The sequence below is a fragment of the Aricia agestis genome, chromosome 1 (genome assembly GCF_905147365.1).
Source record: "Aricia agestis chromosome 1, ilAriAges1.1, whole genome shotgun sequence".
In the NCBI taxonomy this organism is placed as follows: domain Eukaryota; kingdom Metazoa; phylum Arthropoda; class Insecta; order Lepidoptera; family Lycaenidae; genus Aricia; species Aricia agestis.
This window is the reverse complement of record NC_056406.1, coordinates 9,220,043-9,243,736: the sequence shown is the minus strand read 5'-3', so window position 1 is coordinate 9,243,736 and position 23,694 is coordinate 9,220,043. Positions and strand designations below refer to the sequence as shown.

Below are 23,694 nucleotides of genomic sequence, written 5' to 3'. Positions count from 1 at the left end.
GCACGATTTGTTGTGACTTGTGTCAGTAAAAAAACTAGGCCTTTACATCCGTTGTGGATGATTTATACAACGATATGAAAATACTTCTACGTTCTAATTCTATGGATTTATACAGTATTTTTCAGAGCGAAGTAACCACTCCTCAAATACTGTAGTGCCTGGGACAAGATTTTTAAATGTCCGTATGGTTGCCAAGCGCATACTTCATTCTCGCATCATAGTCGGCCTAGTCCAGAGGAAAGAGCTAGTCAATACGTCTGGGACCAACTATGTGCGGGTTTCCTCACGATGTTTTCCTTCACCGTACGAGCGTCTGCATTATGTACTCAGATCAGAAAATGTCTCATAGATATACGCCTCCACCCGGGTGCGAACCTGCACCCTCTAGGAGTGAGAACCAAAGGTCTACCCATTAGGCCACGGACGCTCAGTGTGTCAGTAATGCCATTATATATTATAATTGTATGCGCCACTATGACGTATGCTGCAAAAACGTGCAGGATTGTGCCGTGTGAACTTAACCTAAGGAGTACCTCGACTTCAAACAAACGGGCGAATATACGAGTGTGGGCGCGATTGTCACTTTACGGCATTACGGCGCGCGCCGGCCGGCGACTGACTACGTCAAACGTATCGAGATCTCTTCTGTAGGCCTACTACGAAAAAGTTTTGAGACTCAAAACAATTGGATGAGAATGCCGCGTCCTGCTCTAACAAACGAGAAATTACGTTGTTAGAGCAGCAAAACGGTTTCGTAGCAGGCCTACTTAGTCGGCCTACTCGTTAGTTCTGTTTACTCTGACAGCCGATTGGTTTAAATAGCTGTTCAATCAATAGCTATTTAAACCAGTCGGCTGCGACATAGATATTATGTAGATTATAGTATTATAATTTATTTATGTACTTACAACACAATAGTGCATTTAAAAAATGTGTTTCTGACTTTATTATATTGCATTAAACACGTGGTATTCACCCTTGGAATTACCAACTTATGTTTTGACGAGACTTAAACTAAATTAAGTAATAACTATTATCTCCGCTTTATGGGTTGTATTTTGGCATAACCGGACGATGTTGAAGGAAAACTGCCTAATATTAAGCATGTGAATTTTGGCTAAAACAAACAACAGGGATTCTCACGCTAATAACAAAAAATTAATTAAAATTTGCAATCTTTTTTAGACTGGCAAAATATTTTTTATTTGTTTTCAGATTTTTAGCAAAAATTGGTAAGAAAATTTTCAGAACAGTTTTAAAGTTTAGAATTATGCAACAAAAAACCGGCCAAGTGCGAGTCGGACTCGCGCACCGAGGGTTCCGTACAAAAAGTAATAAGTTTATATTTATTAAAAAATATATATTTTGTAATGTAACTAAAAATTTAAGGTTTTCGGAATTTTTCCTTTATGTGTGCTATAAAACGTTGCTTCATGCCAAATTTCAAGATTCTAGGTCGACTGGAAGTACCCTTTAGGTTTTGATTCCCTTGCGAGTACTTGCGAGTTTCAAAATATGCAGCTTAAATTGCTGTTTCTTTTGATTGCGTTGACATAGAAGTTTGATTTTGTTACAGCTTAAAGGTATTATAGACCTGAGTATTTGGTATGAATTTCAATTTAATACCTCTACGCGTTTATGAGGAAATGGGTAGTAAGTTTAAAATTATTAAAAAAAAAAAATTATGTGATGTAACTAAAAATTTATGGTTTTCGTAATTTTTCCTTTATCTATGCTATAAGACGTTGCTTCGTACCAAATTTCAAGATTCTGAGTTCACGGGAAGCACCCTGTAGGTTTTGATTCCCTTGCAAGTGTCGAAAATTTGCGGCATAAACGGCTGTATCTTTTGATTGCGTTGGCTTAGAAGTTTGATTTTTTCACAGCTTCAAGGGACAGTAGACCTGAGTAATTGATATAAATTTCAGCTTCATACCTCCACGCGTTCCTGAGAAAAAGGGTCTTGACAGACGGACAGACGGACAACAAAGTGATCCTATAAGGGTTCCGTTTTTTCCTTTTGAGGTACGGAACCCTAAAAATTACTGAAAATAGTGATTGTGTAATGTAGAAATGGGAATTATTCAGCAAATACTCGGTACCGTGCTAAGTAAGTTCATAAATATAATTGGATTATTTTATGATAGCTTTACAACTTTACGCGTCTGATGCTGTAAAGACAGAATGTTAATTTGACTCATTGGCATGGCGCACTATCATGTATTTAAATAGCGATCATGTTTTCTTGATCTTACTGCAGGTGAGAGAATCTTCTATCAATAAAATTACTATCAGGGTCTCTTGTTGAGAAATTTTATATTTTATAGTACAAGATAATTTATACGAGATAATAATATATGAACCAATGTGGTTTCCCTAGAGGCACTGGATTGATATATAGGCTACTACGGTAGACGGTAGATAGGAATTTGGCCGCTATACCGCGAAATCACAAGCGTCAAGCCCTTTACAATTAAGGGCTTGACGCATCGAAATCACAAGCAATTTTACTTATGTAAATAATTTACATAAGTACAATTGCTTTCGAGCTATATCTAGCGGCCAAACCCAAATTTGGTTTTGACCAAAATCCCTAAAACAGCGGTTCCCAAACTGTGCGCCGCGGCGCCCTGGTGCGAAAGACAAGAGGGGCGCCGTGAGTCGATCCTCCATCATTATTCGAAACCACACAATACATTATAATATAAATTGCAAAAAAAAAAACCTTGCAGATGATGAAATAGGTACATATTCGTTTATAATTTAATATTATATTTTGCCTGCCTAACCTAATTACTTTATTTATGTATCTTTTTGTAATAGTTAGCCAAAGTAGGGCGCCGTGACTAAATATTGAGACGTGTAACTGAAAAAGGTTGGGAAACCCTGCCCTAAGCGTTAACGTACTTTATTTCTTCTGAGAATTTAAAAAGGTGTGCGGATCCGCGCCCATTGGCGTGGATGCGCCCCACCAACGCCGATTGGCCTCGCAGAAGTGATGTACGCCTACGCGTTACGCTCTGGAGTTAAGGTTGAATTATCTGTGTTCAGTTTTTGGAAATTCGCTTCGTAGCGCTTCGCTTCGCTTCGACTCTGCTCTATTATAAATTGACCCTTATAACTTATTTGTTTGATGTGTACTTTAGGCCGCGCGTAAAATCTGTGCTCGGATTCTGTTATCTTAATTCAACTTTAGAACAGCTTCAATCGTATCAGTTCGGTTCCTATCAAAGAGACTCCTAGTAGTGAGGAGTGTCATTTCAAAAGGACTTATTTCCACTTTTGGAAAAAAATTAAGTAATGATGGGAATCCATTCTCTGCATACGTTTGCACCTCTATACTAATTTGTTAATTACGAAAACACATTGTAAATTTGACTTTCAATTTACGTGTTCAAAACAAATACGTATTTGTTTTGAATATTGTTAAGTTTTGAAATAGGACGTTTTTTGCATTAATTGAAAAATTGGAAAAGGTGGAAATAAGTTCTTTTGAAATGACACTTCTCAATTATACAGGCCAACAAAATTGTTTTTTTCCTGAAAACTAAAAGCTGTACCTGTAAGAACTTTGTGCCATGATCAATGATCATATTACGTTTGTAAGAAATTTTCTTTCTATCAGCTCAGGTTTTTTAGATATTACATTCGAATTTTCATTTTACGCCATTCGAGAATCAAATTGCAGTTGAAAGTTTTTCATTAGTTTTCATAAATATATTATGCCAGAGTAATACACTTCTTATCGAGGATGTAACTAATTGTTTCAATGGGTTATGACTAAATTCCTTAAAGTTATGATGGTTTTTAAAATGCTTTCCTGAGTGGAAAAACATATTTTGTGTGAAAAAAAAACAGTTTTCAACATTTTTTTTTCAGTTATTTACATACAAAATTTAATACTTAATGGAATTTAAGAATGCACCTGATCCTAACTTGACTACATACTTAAACCGATCTTGAAATCTGTAAGGTCTAGAAAACTGTTTTTTTCGATAGTTTCTTTTTTTTACAAAAAACCTTGTTTTAGACACATTTTTGCTTGGATCTTCGAAGTTTGCTGTATTTTATTTAATATTTTTTAATATCTAAAAAGACATTGATAAAACCTACATTTGTTCAAAATACTTTTTACATAATCATTATTCATTATAGTTCGTCTTTTATTCAAGTAAAACTAACTTGGCGATGATTCCGCGTCGTCCCTTTTCACCTGGCATATGAAAAACAGGCGTGAGTGGGAAGAGATAAGGACGATGTTTGATTTTTTGGGTCAGTCCGAGCCTTCTTAAATTAAAATCTAAAATAAAGGTGTGTATCTTTACTTACCATATTTTATCAAAACTCATGAAAATAAATTATTCCAGACGCTGCAAGATGATTATGAAATAGATTAAAATGCGTGATTTTTGAAAATTTTAAATGAAATATCTTAAAAACCCCAGCTGATAGAAAGAAAACTTAGAAAGAAATCAGGACACAAAGTTCTTACAGGTACAGCTTTTAGTTTTCAGGAAAAAACGACTGTTGGCCTGTGTTATTATATCAGCGCGCGTTTGACGTTGGATAAAATATCCCTCTTCACTTTGGGCCATAGTCGTAACTCGACGTCAATGATAAATGAATTTGCCCCACGGCTTGTTCGTACAATTGCTTGTTGGTTGTTGGTTCCTCAATCCTTGTGGATTAACGTGGGGAGGCCGCACAATATTTTGTAGTTTTGTTATACAGTGACTACATCGAAACTGTATTAATACCGAATTTGAAAAGTAGAATCAGTGTGCTGAAAATTTGTAGTATCTTAATTAGAAGTACATAATCACTTTAATCCCTTGAGAGCCAAATTACTTTATGTCATAACATTTAGTACATACAATAATATTTAGATAACGTTCTATATAAACGAAAACATCTCAACACCGATGTGACTGGCGCGTGTTTTGTTTCTACCATGGCGGGAATTTTTATGCAACTTGTGGCCACGAGTATCAGTGAGTAATTAAGTTTTTTTTTAAAGTGTAAGTGCAAAAAGGTTTTAAAATAAAAAAAACGGCCAAGTGCGAGTTGGACTCGCCCATGAAGGGTTCCGCAGCAGCAATAAAGTTTATTTTTAGGGTTCCGTACCTCAAAAGGAAAAAACGGAACCCTTATAGGATCACTTTGTTGTCCGTCTGTCCGTCCGTCCGTCTGTCAAGACCCTTTTTCTCAGGAACGCGTGGAGGTATGAAGCTGAAATTTATATCAATTACTCAGGTCTACTGTCCCTTGAAGCTGTGAAAAAATCAAACTTCTAAGCCAACGCAATCAAAAGATACAGCCGTTTATGCCGCAAATTTTCGACACTTGCAAGGGAATCAAAACCTACAGGGTGCTTCCCGTGAACTCAGAATCTTGAAATTTGGTACGAAGCAACGTCTTATAGCATAGATAAAGGAAAAATTACGAAAACCATAAATTTTTAGTTACATCACATAATATATATTTTTTTAATAATTTTAAACTTACTACCCATTTCCTCATAAACGCGTAGAGGTATTAAATTGAAATTCATACCAAATACTCAGGTCTATAATACCTTTAAGCTGTCGGAACCCTCGGTGCGCGAGTCCGACTCGCACTTGGCCGGTTTTTTTATGAAATTAAGAGGTTTTTGATTTATTTTCATATTTCAGTTGATTAAATGAAAGTTAAATTAAGGTTTACCATTTATGACGTATAAAAAAACTACTGGCTAGATCTCGTTCGAACCAATTTTCGTTAGTAGTTTTTGTAGTAATGTACATCATATATTTTTATTTTTTTTAGACTTTACAAGTAAGAAGGGGGGGGGGGAGACACATTTTACCACTTTGGAAGAGTGTCTCCCGCAAACTGTTCAGGTTAGAAAAAAAATGATATTAGAAACCTCAATATGATTTTTGAAGACCTATCCATAGATACCCCACACGCATAGGTTAGATGAAAAAATTTTTTTTTGTTTCAGTTGTATCTATGGGGACCCCTAAAATTTTTTAATAATTTTTCCATTTTTGTATCAAAATCTTAAAGCGGTACGAAGGCTGCTATTTATGTATCCGGAACTGGCCACTTACAAGAACAATATTTAAAAAGTAATTACAACATTTGAAAATAGAACTCTTTGGTTGAAGAATACATTTTGTTTCATGTGACTGTCAATTATTTTTCCATTGTGGCGTCATTTTGAAAATTGCGTGTCTTCATTTGCCATGGATTTAACGCGTGAACATTTTCGTGCAATGATTTACTACGATTTTCGGCGTGGGCTAAATCAACAACAGTGCTTTATTCAACTCACCGCAACTTTTGGAGATGAAGCACCATCAAAAACCACTGTTTATCACTGGTACAGTGAGTTTAATCGTGGGCTCACGCTCATGCTCACGAATGAAAATAAAGAAGGTCGCCCAAAAACAGCTGCTGTCCCACAAAATATAGATGCTGTGCGGGAACTAATAATGCGTGATCGTCATGTTACATATCGCGAGATAGAGGCGTCCTTAGGCATAAGTATGACGAGCATACATAAGATATTACACGAACATTTGGCTGTAAAAAAAATATGTTCGCGTTGGATTCCGCACAACTTGACAATCGATCAAAAACGGGCTCGTGTCGATTGGTGCAAAAAAATGATAAAAAAATACAACCGTGGTACGTCAAAAGCCGTTTATATAATATCTACACAGGTGATGAATCTTGGATCTATGCATATGACCCCGAAACTAAACAACAGTCAACGGTGTGGGTGTTCCAAGATGAGCCGAAACCAACAAAAGTTACTCGTGCAAAAAGTACTTTGAAGCAAATGGTCGCCTGTTTTTTTGGAATTAATGGACATGTGGCTACAGTGCCATTAGAGAATCGTAAAACGGTTAATTCTGAATGGTATACGACCATTTGTTTACCAGAAGTCTTTGAAGAAATAAGAAAGGACAACCGACAACGCAGAATCATATTACATCACGACAATGCTAGCTGTCACGCCTCAGCTGAAACAACTCAGTTTTTGGAGGGTCAAAAGATCGAATTGACTGGTCATCCGCCGTACAGCCCTGATTTGGCACCTAACGATTTCTTTTTATTTCCATACGCGAAGAAGAAATTACGTGGTCAACGTTTTTCGAGCCGCGAAGAGGCTGTTGATGCGTTCAAAATGCACGTTTTGGAGATACCTCAATCAGAATGGAAAAAGTGCTATGAAAATTGGTTCCAGCGTATGCAAAAGTGTGTCGATCATCGCGGCGAATATTTTGAAAAGCAATAAAACCATATTAAATGATATATGTTTGTTTCTTTTTTTAATTCCGGATACATAAATAGCAGCCCTCGTACAGACTACATCTACTTACCAAGTTTCAAAAGAATAGCTCTTATAGTTTCGGAGAAAAGTGGCTGTGACATACGGACGGACAGACAGATAGACTGACAGACAGACAGACATGACGAATCTATAAGGGTTCCGTTTTTTGCCATTTGGCTACGGAACCTAAAAAAGGGTTTACAAAACGTTAGCATTTAGTCTGTCTGACTGTTACCTCTTCACGCCCAAACCGCTGAACCGATTTCGCTGAGGTATGGAGATACTTTGGAGATACGGTTCCCGCGCGATAAACGAACTTTGGCGCAACGGAGTTGCGGGCGTCATCTAGTCTATATATATAAAACTGAAAGGTGACTGACTGATTGAAATAGTGATCTATCAACGCACAGCCCAAACCACTAGACGGATCGGGCTGAAATTTGGCATGCGGGTAGATGTTATGACGTAGGCATCCGCTAAGAAAGGATTTTGATAAATTCCAACCCCAAGGGGTACAAATAGGGGATGAAAGTTTGTATATAATAATACTTCTTGATGCGAGCGAAGCCGCGGGCAAAAGCTCGTTACATATAAAATACTTTCCTTCCAGTTAGCTACCTTGGCGTGACCATGGGTATAATGTACACGTGGCCGTCTTCTACGTTCCTTCTCTTCGCGTCTCCGAACACGACTCTCAACCGGCCGATGACGAGCACGGAGCTCTCTCTGCTCGGGAGTCTCTCTTCCATCGCCACTCTCATCATCACGCCGTTCACCAGCAGCGTGATAGATTACTTGGGAAGAAAGAAGTCGTTTCTACTGCTGGGAGTTAATCAAGTGGTATGTTAAAAATCATTATTATTATTATGCTGTTATCATTATCCCTGCTAAATAGCTAAATAGGTTATAGCTGCTAAATAGGTTATAGCTTCCTTTTTGGTTACTATCTCTTTTACTTTCCAAAGCATAGTTAAAGCTTATTCATAGCATGTGTATTAAAAAGCTTTTAAATCTTTCGAATGAAACATTCTGCACGATTTGAACACACCCCCTAAATTCTTCTTGCGAAATTCATGAATTTGGATCGTTTTGATCCATCGCAAAACCCAAAACCTATTTTTTTTTTTTGATGAAATAAGGGGGCAAACGAGCAAACGGGTCACCTGATGGAAAGCAACTTCCGTCGCCCATGGACACTCGCAGCATCAGAAGAGCTGCAGTTGCGTTGCCGGCCTTTTAAGAGGGAATAGGGTAATAGGGGAGGGAAGGGAAGGGAATAGGGGAGGGTAGGAAGGGAATAGGGCAGGGGATTGGGCCTCCGGTAAACTCACTCACTCAGCGAAACACAGCGCAAGCCCTGTTTCACGCCGGTTTTCTGTGAGAACGTGGTATTTCTCCGGTCGAGCCGGCCCATTCGTGCCGAAGCATGGCTCTCCCACGTATATAATATGTACATTTTTCCGGGACAAAAAGTATCCTGTGTCCTTTCCCGGGACTCAAAGTATCTCCATACCAAATTTCAGCAAAATCGGTTCAGCGGTTTGGTCGTGAAGAGGTAATAGACAGATAGACAGACAGACGGACAGACAGACAGACACACTTTTGCATTTATAATATTAGTATGGATGGAAATGATTGATTTCAAGTAAGTGGCTGCCCCAACAAATACCAAACGCTCATTATTTTTTAAACACGCTTATATAGCTTGGGCTATATTTATGTAACAGAATCTTTTATCTCCAGTAGTCTTATTAAAACTTTGCATACGCTTAAGAGACAATAACAATGCAATACTTTGTTAAAATTTTTGAAAAGTGTATTTTTTTAGTTTTTTAAACTATATTTTTTTCAGTTGACATGGACTATCCTAGCAAGCTGCGACCGAGTAGAAGCGGTGCTCGCCTCCATGTTCATATCCGGATGTAGCGGGTGTATGATGCTCGTCATACCTATGTACATTTCGGAGATCTGCAAGGAGAGTATCCGAGGATCGATGACGTCAGCCGCCGTTATATCCTTGGGTATAGGAATGATGCTGTCCTATATTTTCGGAGGTTACCTGGAGTATCACGTAATGAACTATACGTGTCTGTCCCTGAGCGTGCTTGGGGTGGTGCTGCTGATGATGGTGAAGGAATCGCCGCTGTTCCTACTCCAGAAAGGATTTGAGAAGGTAATGCATGATAATATTTAGAGCTCCCACACATTACTGCGAATTTGTGCGAATGGGGATTGTCCATTTTTTTTTTTAATTTTGCTCATTACAAAAACATTTCGAGGAATAAGGTCAGTGATCGTTTTTCTGTATATAAACGAAAATAATACCCATTAGTTACTTATATTTTTGAACAAATATGTTTAACCTTTGTTTGACCTTCAATGGCGTTAAATTAGCAATAAATTCGACCAACATTACGTTTCGAACTTTTGATAAGCTTCTCAGTATCAGCTTTCACATAACGAGAACTTGCATTTAACGAACCAGCCATTATAAATAAGATTGAAAGGAAAAAACATACTGCAGTGGTCAATTATTGACCGCCGATGATGACATTGATGACGTCAGAGCGAAACTTTAAAAATTTATTGAGAAAAAACTAGCCAATGAATTTCAAAATTATTTAATTTATATTCTTAAAATACCCTATTTTAACGAAAAATAAAATAAAAAGTACATGTGATTTTTTTTTGACAATGCCCATTTGCATCGCAATTCGCAACGTCATTTTTTTATTATGAGTGTTGTGGATATTTGCGATGCGATGCGAATTCGCAGTTTTGTGTGGGAGCTCTTAGCCGGATTGTCTAAATCTTAGGCCCACTTGCAGTAGTTTAATTCCTAGTAGTTTGTCAAATTATCATGCCTTGTCTTTCATAATGATGACAGAAATCAAGGACCGATCTCGCCCCCCACCCCCCTTAGATCGGGCCCTGACAGAGCTAACATTTATTTATTCACGACTAACCTTAGCTAAGACTGATACATCAGTTAAACGTAGTACTGTGGTTACATCTAAGTATAGTATATTTGTTTTTTTCTCCCCTAAAAATAAACTAAGATTTCAATTATTTTGTTAAGTTTACAGTTGCATTAATCTACAGCTTAGTTTTGATAAGAGAGATACTTGTTTTAATTCAAATCATGACAATAAAATTCAGAGCACTTTTTATCAGTCACCATAAAAATGAGTTCAGCAGTTTGGGCGTGAGAAGGTAACAGACAGGCAGATAGGCAGATGCAACTTTTCGAAATTATAATATTAGTATGGAAGTACCTATGGATTATGGGATCTATCCAACAAAGAGCGGTCACGCGTTCAAGCGTTCTGCGTTCGAGCCACAGAAATGGATATCGAGCGGTCAGTCACGATAGGCTCAAACTGATTCCTAATCTATTATTTGGTATTTTCAGGAAGCACTAAGATCTTTGGCATTCTATAGAGGAGAAAAAATTACGTCGAAGGAAGTTATTGAGGAGCTCGAAACTATTAAGCGCACTCTTAATGTCGCCTTAGACGGTAATTAATATTATACTTTTTTTTTCTAGTCTATGCTGTCCCACTACTGGGCAAGGGCCTCCCCCAAGGTCTTCCATTGTGCTCGCTCCTGTGCCACTGCCGTCTTTACTCCCACGTCCTTGATTCCAGTTTTTGAGCGCAGTATACTGTTTCTCATTTTATCGAGAAGTTCAACTCCTAGCATACTGCACTCCATCGCTCTTTGGCATACCCCGAGTTGGGACTTTTGCAAATCGGTTAATGACCAAGTTTGTGCACCGTAGGTTAGGACGGGCAGAATGCACATGTCGACGAGTCTTCGCTTCAGGGAGATAGGTAAATCCAAGGGGGATTTACCTATCATCAGCGTCTTCATGGACCAGCTCCTCCAGGCGTTTTCGATTCTGCGATCGACTTCCTTCCCATGTCTATTTTTAAAGGAGACTAACTGGCAGGCGCGGTCCGAAGGGGGGGGGGGGGGGTCACAGAGGACATGACCCCCCCCCCCCCCAAATCTAAGGTCAAATTGAAAAATCTCAAAATCTTGCCGAATAATAAAATAAATTTTCTAGCTACCACCACCACCACCACTGCGGTCTGCGTCCGACCTTAGACAGCTGTCAACCCAAACCTTCCGAGGGCGCAGATAAAATAAATAGTGTAGTGACTAGTGAGTGACCCTCCCCAAAATTTCAGGCTGCGACCGCGCCTGCTAACTGGCCCAAGTAGTTGTACTCGTCCACATATTGCATTTCTTGCTCGTCTACCTCGACCCTACGCTTCGTGCTGCACGAATATTATACTACTTAACACAAATTAAATAAATTACTATAGAGGTAGATTATAAATAAAAAGGCGTCAGTTTGTAACCGTTTTTTTTAGAAATTGTAGCTAGTACATATTCCTTCTTGGTAGCCTTTGGTTTTTGGACTTTTGAAGTTTGGTGGGCATCGCCACCTATATTATTTAGCCGTATTCTGAAAAATCTTCGGTACAGTCAATAACACATAATCACTATGTTGCTGTATGCCAAACTACATCTTTATACCTTTTTCCCTAATATTCGTGAACGGCTGTTCAAACACTGGATAGATAATATTGATCACAGCGTATCTCAATTCCTCAAAGTCATGGAAATTTTAAAGCCAAAGTTTACGGGTTTAAATTAGTGCCATCACCTATGTGCGAGTGCTCAGACCAAAGGCAGTATGTTTGAACAACCACTCATCATGTTCTCTAGGAGTGTAGTCTCTGGCAAGACGAAAGAACTACAATGCAAAATAACCTATTTTGTTAATCTGGAGTCGCATGCGTTAACAATTTTCAATATTAACTGAGCTTAGTAGTCACAATTTACTAACTTTTATTTCCGTGGTGCCCCTTAAGTTATTTGATTTTCTGTTATTGCAACATTGTGCTATCTCCCGCTTTGTATGGGGAGGGAAATTGGAATCCCTCCTACTCCTCCTACTTTCTTCTGATTAATTTCGTTGCGGGTCCCAAGAGAGTTTTGGCTTGTCGCTCGGGCCCCTGAGATCATATCAAAGGGTGTTCGACCGCTGTCGATCCTGGTGACACAGGAGATACAGTAGTAAGAATGTGTGGTGGGCCAACGACCGTTTAAAAAAAGTATGCCAAACCATTGGGATAACCAATCTAAATGGACTAAAATTCCGAACCCTCATCATCACACTTTTTCAGCCATGCCGGCAGAACGTCGCATAATTGAGACGTGATGGGTTTTGTATTTTCTACTGTCGGCTTTCATATTTGCTGCTAGATATTAAAGAAACTTAAAATTTCAGAGCAAACGCCTGAGGAAGAAAAACTAAAAGCAGATTTAGATAAGCCAAGAGAAAAACTCTCGCGCTGGGCATTCCTAAGTAAGTAAAATTACTACTTACTTACTTATTAAACCTTAACACTACGAAAGTTTCATTTTTAACATTCGTTTAGTCAATGTAAATTGACTTTTATAACTAAAGTCCAATTCTACGAACCAGAATTACAATACATAATAAACATTTTATTTCCAGAGAAATCCAAGTCCTCCCGTCGCGCGTTGCTCGTGGTGATCATGCTGTACACCGCCGCCATCTTCCAGGGCCTGGTAGTGGTGCAGGTGTTCGCGGAGCCGCTGTTCACGGAGGCCACGCCCACCATCTCCGCGACGCTGTCCAGCGTGCTTATGGCGCTGCTCTCCACACTCGCCGGCTTCGTTGGCGCGTACTTAATTGAACGATACGGGAGACGGGTGAGGAGTTATTATCTTCTAGGGCCTGGTAGTGGTGCAGGTGTACGTGGAGGCCACGCCCACCATCTCCGCGACGCTGTTCAGCGTGCTCATGGCGCTCCTTTCCACACTCGCCGGCTTCGTTGGCGCGTACTTCATTGAGCGATATGGGAGACGGGTAACTGCACTAATCGTATACGCGCAAAACATTATCCTCAAAATATTTTCAACGGATTGCGGACATAGGCGATAGGTATTTGGTCGGTTTATGTCATGTCACGTAGTCGTTATCTGTCGGTTGGACTTGACACAATCAGAGCAAATGAAGGTCCGCCATCTGCCTATAAATACATTTTTCTGGTAGGTGGGTACATAAATAAAAATATAAAGAACCACAAACAGAGGTCACCTTGTATAGCTATATGTGATGAAAAAAAACGTAAAAAAGACGGTTGTAGATGTCAGATGAAACGGTGGTTAAAAGAAAGGAAAACGTTGAGCCATTTAATCATTTTAAAGATATTGGACTCTGATGATTTTCTCAATTATTTTAGAATGGACGACAATGCTTTCAACGAATTATTAGAAATGTTGCGACCCTTAATTGGCTGCTGTTAAGAGCGTTTACGTCGTACGCATAAATTCAAGTTTCATGTAATTCAGTGCACTTTTATTCACACAGAAGCAAGTGCGACTGTGTGCGTGAGTTGGTTCATTATAGTCAAATCAAAAGATTTTGATCCGTGCGGAATGCGGATGCAATGTCGATGCGAGTCGATTTATTATTATTGATTATGATTTACTATTACATTTTAGCATACTATTACTACCATAGACTTAATAGGTAAATACTGTCGTATAGACCACCTGATAACCCGAAAATGCGTGACCATTTTCGATCTGTCAATGTGTGCGTGTGCTAGTGATGTATATTTTACTATCGATAGTATAGTATTTTGCTATCGATAGTATAGTCCGTTCGAGTTATTTTACCTGAGTTTCTATAAGAAATAAATAATATGCAACTTTGACAGTTTTTATATTTCAAATTAGGTATCATAAATTTTAATTGGCAAAAAAAGGTGACGATTGAAAAGTAGATACACATTTTCGTTTGGAATTATTTTTCAATCGTCGGATATGTTATGACATGAGGTTCTTATAGGGGTAAATAATATACACATAACACATTATAAAGTTACTTATTTATTACTCAGGTAAAATCTATCTGGTAAATCAGCCCTTACATTGAAAGTAAACAACACACATAGTATACTTATTATATTTTATTCTTAAATTAAATACATATCATAAAATATCATAATATTTTTTTTACAATTATTTTTAACCGACTTCCAAAAACGAGGAGGTTAGACGTTCGGCTGTGGATATATTTTTTATGTATGTTCAACGATGACTCCTCCGTTTGTGATCCGATTTTCAAATTTTTTCTTTTGTTGCACATTGTATTGTTCCGAGTAGGTACCATGTTCACAAAAGTGGTGGTCTGGTGATGGAAACCATGAGAAATCGAGGTGACTCCTTGATATTCAAATAGGAACATATGGTTATTTTGAATTTATATGATGTATTTTGACAACATTTTTTTGTAAACATTTTTTTAAGCTTTTTGCATTAAATATCAATATAATTAATAATAAGGTTTTAAAATACATTAAAAAAATCAATAATTATTTTTTTCTGAAATACTCAATTACGGGACCAGACTGATGTGTCGTGAAGCATTCATAAATAGCTAGCGACAGCCAGACTTTTGTCATTTAATAAAAGCTGAAAGTTTGCCTGTTTCTGACCACTACAGAGGTAAGAATGACCAGCAACTATGGAGTTTCGGTCGCGACTCGCGGTTACTTAAGGAGGTATCCAGTTCTGAAGGTCTACCTGACCTTCGAGAAAGAGTAAAGTTCAATATCATAGTTTGTATTCTTCGCAGTTAGTTGAGAAATCTCGTCTTCCAGAGCTGGACATCTTTGACAGTTGTTTCCCACTGCCAGACACCCTCATGACTCAAAGTCTAATACTTTAAGAAGGTTTAAGGGTGCCTGGCAGTGGGAAACAACTGTTAATTATTATTTTTAACAAAAAATTAAAACCGACTTCCAAAGTAAAAACAATAATAACATCCATATTATATGAACTAAAAAGTATAAAATAGTTTTTCCTATCTAATAGTGCCTTTTTCCAGATTCGGCTAAAAATCAACTATTTCTGTACTCAATCTTCATTTTGAAGTCGGCATTCATCAGCATCATCATTACTACGACAGCGTAGTAATGATGATGCTGATGATGAATGTAATTTGCATAGTAGCATATGCTTTCAGTTCTTAAAACAACGCCTAAACCCCCAAACTTGTATCTATAAGGGATCCGGAGTTCTCTTTGTATCCTCGGAACCATAGTATACCTCGGTGCAAAATCTTGCGTTTTAGTAGCATATGCTTAGGATGCTTCTTATAAAACCAAAATCACTGTATGTTTTCATATACATTTCGAGGAGTTCCCTTGATTACTCATGGTTTCCATCATCAGGTCACCACTTTTGTGAAAATGGAACCAAATTGGAGTGAAACCTCATACAACAAAACAAAAATTTCAAAAATCGGTTCACAAACGGCGGAGTAATCGTTGAACATACACAAATAAAAATTAAAAAAATATATATATCCACACCCGAACATATAACATCCTCCTTGGAAGTCGGTTAAAAATGTCCGGCACTGAAAGAAGTGATTGCTACACTTACTGTAAATAATATAAGCTATGAAATTCAGCTTTACTCTTCCTCGAAGGTCAGGTAGACCATCAGAACTGGATACCTCCTTAAGTAATCGCGGCCAAAACTCCATAGTTGTTGGTCGTTCTTTTCTCTGTAGAGGTCACAAACAGGCAAACTTTCAGGTTTTCTTATAGCTTTCAGCTTTGCAGATAGATATGATTTAGGCATGAAACTAGCACATATTATTCTATTAACTGTACTAAACTTCGGAAGTCGGTCAAAATACTGCTATTCAAATACGAAAGGTACCTTTTCTGCGTGTTGGTTTTCACATTCATCTTTTTCCGTTATTGTTTCTTCAGTTGATTTACTTTTATATTGCCTGAAATACAAACAGAAAGCACACAAAACATGTTATTTGTAAGACTAAGTAAGTAATTAAATGAAAAAATAAGTTGAAGTAAGGATAACAGTGATAATTATAGCAACATTTTGGCCTCTCTTGCCTTTTCCAAACTTTCCAAATTTTCTACATTTTTGCGTTTTCTTTTCTTTGCTAAAAACATCTTCATTTTGTTTCCCATTAGTTCTGTAATGTAATGTATTTTAATAGTAAAATTATTTTCCGCCATAAAAAATACATACATAAAATATAATATATTACTTACCAACAAAATAAAATATTTTTCTTACCAAAGAACCAAGATTTTTCGATCGCGCTATAAATGTTCACCAGTCTGGTATGCGCGACTAGGGTCAACAAAGGTCATGCGCAGCACGGAGCGATACGTCCTTCCTTCAGCAAGCCTCGCGGCGGACTAATTTGAATTGCTTTGCGCGCAGCGATTTATAGTAGTTTTAAAATATTTATAGAAAAAAAATGACAAAATATTTGTTGATTTTTAAAATGTATGTTTTTAATTAAAGTGTTCTTCTATCATATGAAGCTATTATTATATTGAAATAAGTAAGCTCAATAGGTAAAAATAAGGTTTTAAATTCTTGATATTTCTCATTCTTTGAATTGAAATTTCTTATAGTAAAATAACAAAATGAAAAAAATTTTTCTCCTAACTGTTTGCTTAAAGATCTTGTCAATAGGTTATTATTTTTTTCTTATTAGATATGTCGCTGGTTTCGTAAATTAATAGCTTCGAAACTGATACTAAAACGGAATTTAAGAAAACCTCTGTTAAGGTATCGAGATTTAATGTACAAATACTCTAAAAATCGTATTTTTTTCTCTACTTACTGTAAGGACAGTGAAATTTCCTATAAAAATAAGTAATCAACATTTTTATAAAGATAAGTGGTTGATGACTTATTCAAGTTTTAAAAGTACAGTTTTAAGCCAAATTGAGCGTGAACGGCGTAAACGCTCTTAAGCATTAGTGTTTCATTCCACATAAAATCGGATTTTGAGTTAATAATGCAGTTTTGTTCTTTATAACATAAGGTTTACGACAGTGAAATCCATTTTTTTGAAAACCAACTGTAGCGTATTCTAGAGTACAAAAATGGTTAATGTTTATTCCTGTAAGTGATGTTTTGTATATAGCATTTATGTAGTATGTTTCTAAAATGATTTGCGCTTAAACCGCTGAACTGATTTTGATAAAATTTTGTATGCAGATACTTTGAATCAATTAAAATTACATTAGATACTTTTTTCCCGGAAAATGTACGGTTCCCGCGCAGTCAACAAAATGATTTTGGCTTATGATATCGATATAGAGTACATGTAGATATTAGTGTAAGGTTTTGGAGAAGGACATAGGATAATATTTTTTATCATGGAAAATGTTCGGTTTTCACGCAATAAACTTTATTAATTTGCGTTTAAACTGCTGAACCGATTTTGATTAAATTTAGTTAATGTAGAAATAATTAGTTTATCACGTGCAGAGTTGGGCAAAAAGTAATTAGTAATTTTAATCAGATTACAAATTAATCAGATTGATGAAGTAATTGTTGTGCATCTGAAATTACCCGTAAGTTAATTAGTTAATAATATGTACTTATAAAATGTATTCTAATTTTAGTTTGCAATTAGATTAATAATCTAATTAGACTAACGAGTATTTCAGTAATTATGCCCAATGTCCAATGCTGGTAATTATAATAAATAAAAACCGGCCAAGTGCGAGTTGGACTCGCCCATGAAGGGTTTCGCAGCAGCAATAAGGTTTATTTCTATGAAATTTAATGAAAGGTAAATTAAGGTTTACCATTTATGACGTATAAAAAAAGAACTACTTGCTAGATCTCGTTCAAACCAATTTTCGTTGGTAGTTTTTTATAATGAACATCATATATTTTTTTTAGAATTATCATTTCCTAGAAGTTAGAGTTTCCCCCCCTCTAACCCCTACTTTAGAAGTTAGAGGGGAGGACACACACATTTTACCACATTGGAAGAGTCTCTCTCGCAAACTATTCAGGTTACAAAGAAATTATATTAGAAACCTCAATATGATTTTTGAAGACCTATCCATATATACCCCCACACGAATAGGTTAGGCAAAAAAAAATTTGTTTCAGTTGTACCTAGGGGAATCCCTAAAATTTTTGATAATTTTTCAATTTTTGTATCAAAATCTTAATGCGGTTCACAGACTACATCTACTTACCAAGTTTCAATAGTATAGCTCTTATGGTTTCGGAGAAAAGTGGCTGTGACATACGGACGGACAGACAGATAGACAGACAGACATGACGAATCTATAAGGGTTCCGTTTTTTGCCATTTGGCTACGGAACCCTAAAAACTCCCACACCGGTTTCGGTGGCGGTGGCCAGTTTCAATAAAACCAGGCCAGTTACGCAGGAGTAATATCATAGTGCCCAAGTGTGTGCGCAATACATTAGAGCTCTCTGCGGGAAGTGCGTGAAGGGAAGAAGAAGCGATAACTCTCTGTCTTTTCCCGAGACATAACGTATATCTGCATACCAAATATCATCAAAATCCATTGTAGCGGTATAAGCAGAAATCATTAATTTATTTAACGCCTGGGAACCGTACATTTTTTCGAGATAAAAAGGATCCTATGGCCTTTTCCGGGACTCAAAGTATCTCTATATCAAGTTTCATCAAAATTTGTTCAGCAGCTTAGGCGCAAAATAGGAAACTTTATAACGCGGTAGCCGTACATTTTTCAAGACAATAATTATCTTATGTCCTTTCACGAGAGTCAAAGTATGTGCACACCAATTTTCATCAAAATCGGTTCAGCGGTTTAGGCGCAAATCATTTTTGTTTATCATACGTATACCGTACCTTTTACCCGGATGTAAAGTATCCTATATCCTTTCCCGACACATAACGTACCTACATACCAAATATCATTGAAATCCATGTAGCGGTATAAGCAGAAATCATTTTTATTGAATGCCTGGGAACTGTACATTTTTTCGGAATAAAAAGGATCCTAGGTCCTTTTCAGGGACTCAAAGTATACCCATACCAAATTTCGGAAAAATCGGTTCAGCGGTGTGGGCGTGACGAGGTAATTTTATATAATAGGACATTAATGTTATATGTAATAAGCCCTATAGCAATATAGCATTAACCATTTTTATACTTTTTCTCTTAAAAACGAATGTAAAATTAACTGCTTTTTTCATAATCATAATCTACGCATTTCAACAAAAAAAAAATGATACCGCACAATAACATTTTTTTGCTTAAAATAAGCAGAAAATAAAGATTATTCCAAAAAAACTTAAAACGCCGATTACTCAAAACTAGTCCGATGTGGGATGACACACCAATGCTTAACAGCATCCATTAAGGGTTCATTAATCACTGTTGATGCGAAAAGCTGTGTCTGTGGAGGAACGTTTAATAGCAACGTTAAGATTTTTGGCTACTGGCGCTACACACTACATGCAACGCATCTGGCGATCAATGTGCGACTGAGCGCCAACAAGCGTCTACACGGTTGCGTTTCAACTCAATGTTCTCTATTTGACTGAACTACTGACTACCAATGTAATTGAAGGTTATTGGTGGGTCAACCAAAAACAAGCGTCTACACGGTTGATTTTTGTTCCAACCCTACCAAGGTGACCTCTGTTGGTGGTCGGAACCGATCGTGTATACGGCTTTTAAAGGGTATGTATGTGTCCGTTATATAGTATTTGTGAATTGTATGGACAAGAGCCCCAGTGTCATAAAGCTCATACAAAAGTAAAAAAAAAAATAGTTAAGAAAAAGTAGTTTTTTAAACTCTGACATATCTATTGCAGCACCTAATGATCTACGCGTCATCAGCCACAGGTGCATGCTGCGTGGTCCTGGGGGTGCAGATCCAAGTGGGTTTCGGTCCGAGCTGGTTGACCACGGTGCTGCTATACGTGTACTGTGTGTCCTACACCCTGGGCGCGGGAGTCGTGCCGTATGTTATCAATGCTGAGGTGTTCTTGCCTGAGGTAAGGATTCATTAATTAATTTAGGTATACCCGAGGAAATTCATTCCTAGGCAGTTGATGGGCCTATGTCAGTTGGTCGCGTTATGTTAAACCCAGTCGCTTTGGAGAATCATTTTATGAATCATAATATGATTCATTTTTTGTAAAATCGCAAAATGCAAGTCTGCTTGCAATTCATGTCTAGTAATTTGTACTAATTTGACATTCGTTAGTTTGACAGTTTTGACAATTCATTTGCTGAATTGATTGAGAGGAATTGCTAAATGTGACCATTTTAGCCCCGCAGATCACAGCTCTTTAACATTGAATTGACATAATCCGACAAAATGACGAAGGTCAGTCAACTGCCTATAAACCAAATTCTTCGGTGGTACCATCGTACAAATTGATTCAAATTCAGAAGCTATTGTTCCCAAGTTCATTACACAAGAGCTTCGTTATAAATTATTGCGCTATTTTGCTATAAAATCCACTTGTTGGTGGTATCATGACATGATCCTATTTTCAGTTCTTTTTGTAATATGTTTATTAATCTTCTTGAAATTTTCTTTTCGTACTGTTTCAGATAAAATCGTTCGCATCAATGATCTGCATGGAGTGGGCGTTTCTGTGTAACTTCGTCGTGCTGTTCATATTCAACCCTCTAGTCACTGCAGTCGGTTAGTTTTATATTGTTAATCAAATACCAAACTTATTAAAAAGTAGGTATGTTTGTGGATCAACAAATACTTATTTCAAAAGTCATGAATCATGAAATACCCACACGAAAGTCGAGTCACATTGTAATTCGTATATTGACTTATCACAATTCACAACTTACCTCTTCTTCGCTCATGAGTAGACATCGGATTATATGCACGATCGAAGTGCCGAAATATGCATGCAAATATGCACGAAAAAATGGCCGAAATAGGCACAAAATATGCACAATCAAAAGTCGTTTAATATTAAAATGTATTATTTTTTTTAAGACTTCCGGTGGTTTATGTACACCAATAATAATTTTCTACCAACATTTTCCGATTGCAATCTTAATTAGGGAATGCAATCTTGATCTTGCAAGATCAAGATTCCACCAAGATCTTGAGTGATTTTCCAAGATTCAATCTTGAAAGCCATCAATCCTGAATTTCGAAATCCTGTTCGCGATCTTGACAAAATAGTCCAAGATTGTAACAAGATTTCGAGATTTTCAGATTGTTCATACCTGCGCGGCAAAGCGTGAACCACAGTTTAGGGTATATATTATAGTAGACAGATAAGCGTCTTAGAAGAGTTTGACGGCTCACGAAACGAACATTTGATCTATATCCTGTGGTTTGATCTAGCGCCATCTGTAGTTAAAACAAGTAAACTTCACAGGTGCGTACTGCGTATGTGTGTGTGTTAGCGTTTGTATGTGTGTATAGGATAGGATAAGGAGCAGGCCGCAGCGCAGACGACAGACTATCCGTGACACACTTTTTAGTCCGTGGAAGTAGAACCTATGCAATTGCCAAATTATATGCAGTACGTCTGCGCTGCGCATCGTGTGCGTTTCTGCATATAATTGCATAGGTTCTATTTCCACGGACTAAAAAATGCGTCACGGATAGATAGTCTGTCGTCTGCGCTGCGCCTTAACTTGTCAGATTTTTATGTTTCAAAAACTTGAATTTGTAAAAACTGAGTTTTTTTATGTTTAGTTTATATAACAATACCCAATTTTCTCAAAAACAAATTCTTTGAAACATTACATAATATTATATTACTTGATATTAAAATACTGGTTACTATCAATTTGCAGCAAAAAAACGCTTTTATTTCAATTATTCTGCTCAATCTCGAAAATCCCGAAAATCTTGATTCGTGACCAAGATCTCGACCCCAATCTCAACAGGATCTCGAACTGACTAATCTTGATTCAGAAAAAAGACGCCAAGATCTTGAATAGTCAATCTTGGTCTAAGATTGCATTCCCTAATCTTAATGCCCATGAAAGTTTATTAAATCGTTTAGTACTTTATTCAAATTTTTTACTAATGTTGCCAACTACAAAGAAAAATTTTGTTTCTAGAAAGATATTGTACCTATTGGGTGTATTGCATTCTTTAAATGGGGATGGAGCCACATATTTAAAGTGTTTTGATCTATCGTACCTCTGTTTTGTGGCCTCGATGTGTGTCATGAATCATGATAACTAGTTTGGAGACTACGAGGGCATAAAACTACCGAAATATGCACTATCAACGAAAAATTGCCAAAATATGCACTATCGCCTAAAAAGTGACATTATATGCATTTGCATATGCAAGTATGCAAATGCATATAATCCGATGTCTACTCATGAGTCATGAATATATTCTATATGGTTCCCATAGTTATGCGCTAGTGAGTAGTGACAAGCTATACTTAGGTCAAAATTCAAATTCATTATTTTTTCATGCTTTGTAACCGGACTCCATAGTCCGGTTACAAGCTAGCGAGCTATGACGTCACACCGTTATGCCATCATAACGGTGTGATGTCATAGCTCTGTTTCCGGCCCTTTCTAATATTATCTCTCTTTTTAGGTCTCGGGATCATATTCTACATGTTCGCAGCGTTTTGTTTCCTGTCGAGCGTTTTTTGTTGGTTCTTCTTACCGGAGACCAAAGGATTGGCCGTCGATGTCATACAACAGTCTTTTGTTAATAAATGTTACAAATGAAGCACAAGTTTGTTTATTAAATCATAAGGTAAGTTACCTTGTGGCTTGTGTCACTATTACCTACTAATGCAGATGCGGACGTATAAACCGGCAGGGTTATTACGTATCTTGCGACAGCAACGCAACAGGCATTTGACAGCAGATAGTTATTGCATAGCTGTTGCAAGATGCGTTAATATTAGTTATTAGCCTGCAGTTTCCGTGACGGTAGCCATTTTTTTTAACTATTCAATGCTAACTACCGAGACATCAGCGAAACTATTATATTTGATTGGAAAATAAGTACACAAAACAATAATTTCAAACAATAACATTTTTATTGGCTGTAAAATATACATTTGAGCAGGTTCACAAAAATATACCATTTTATTCCTCGCAAAATAAAAATATACAAAAATATCAATCGGTCATTTAAAAGTCACGAAAATAAATATTCCTTAGATTAAAGCAGCTACGAATAATTAAAACCAAGGAAGAGTAAGCCCGGCCGCACATTGTCCGAATTCTGATCAGAAACAGTTGAATTTTGCCGGACCGCCACACCGCACACTATCCGAAATATCCTTCCGGCGAGTTCGAGCTCACTCGGCTCAGTACAAAATGTAAGAGACAGCGCGGACGTTCAACTGTTTCGTATCAGAAATTTCGGACAATGTGCGGCCGGGCTAACTGTGTCAAAAAATTTGTACCGATTCCACAAAATGTGACCCGAATGCATGCAATTACTTTATGCAAAAAGAGACCCGAATACAATTTTGTGTAATTATAAAAGTGACAATTACTGT

The 23,694-nt window shown here is 37.2% G+C and overlaps 1 protein-coding gene across 1 annotated transcript; it reads left to right on the top strand.

Annotated features, from left to right (window-relative positions):
• The first annotated feature begins 2,044 nt into the window (after positions 1-2,044).
• On the top strand, positions 2,045-22,916 carry LOC121733858 (facilitated trehalose transporter Tret1-2 homolog). The gene is made up of 9 exons (XM_042124247.1): positions 2,045-2,110; positions 7,932-8,161; positions 9,174-9,494; positions 10,734-10,839; positions 12,624-12,701; positions 12,855-13,072; positions 20,038-20,220; positions 20,786-20,879; positions 22,773-22,916. The coding sequence occupies exons 1-9, from the start codon at positions 2,074-2,076 to the stop codon at positions 22,907-22,909; spliced, it is 1,404 nt and encodes a 467-aa protein (XP_041980181.1). The 5' UTR covers positions 2,045-2,073; the 3' UTR covers positions 22,910-22,916.
• Positions 22,917-23,694: the final 778 nt, after the last annotated feature.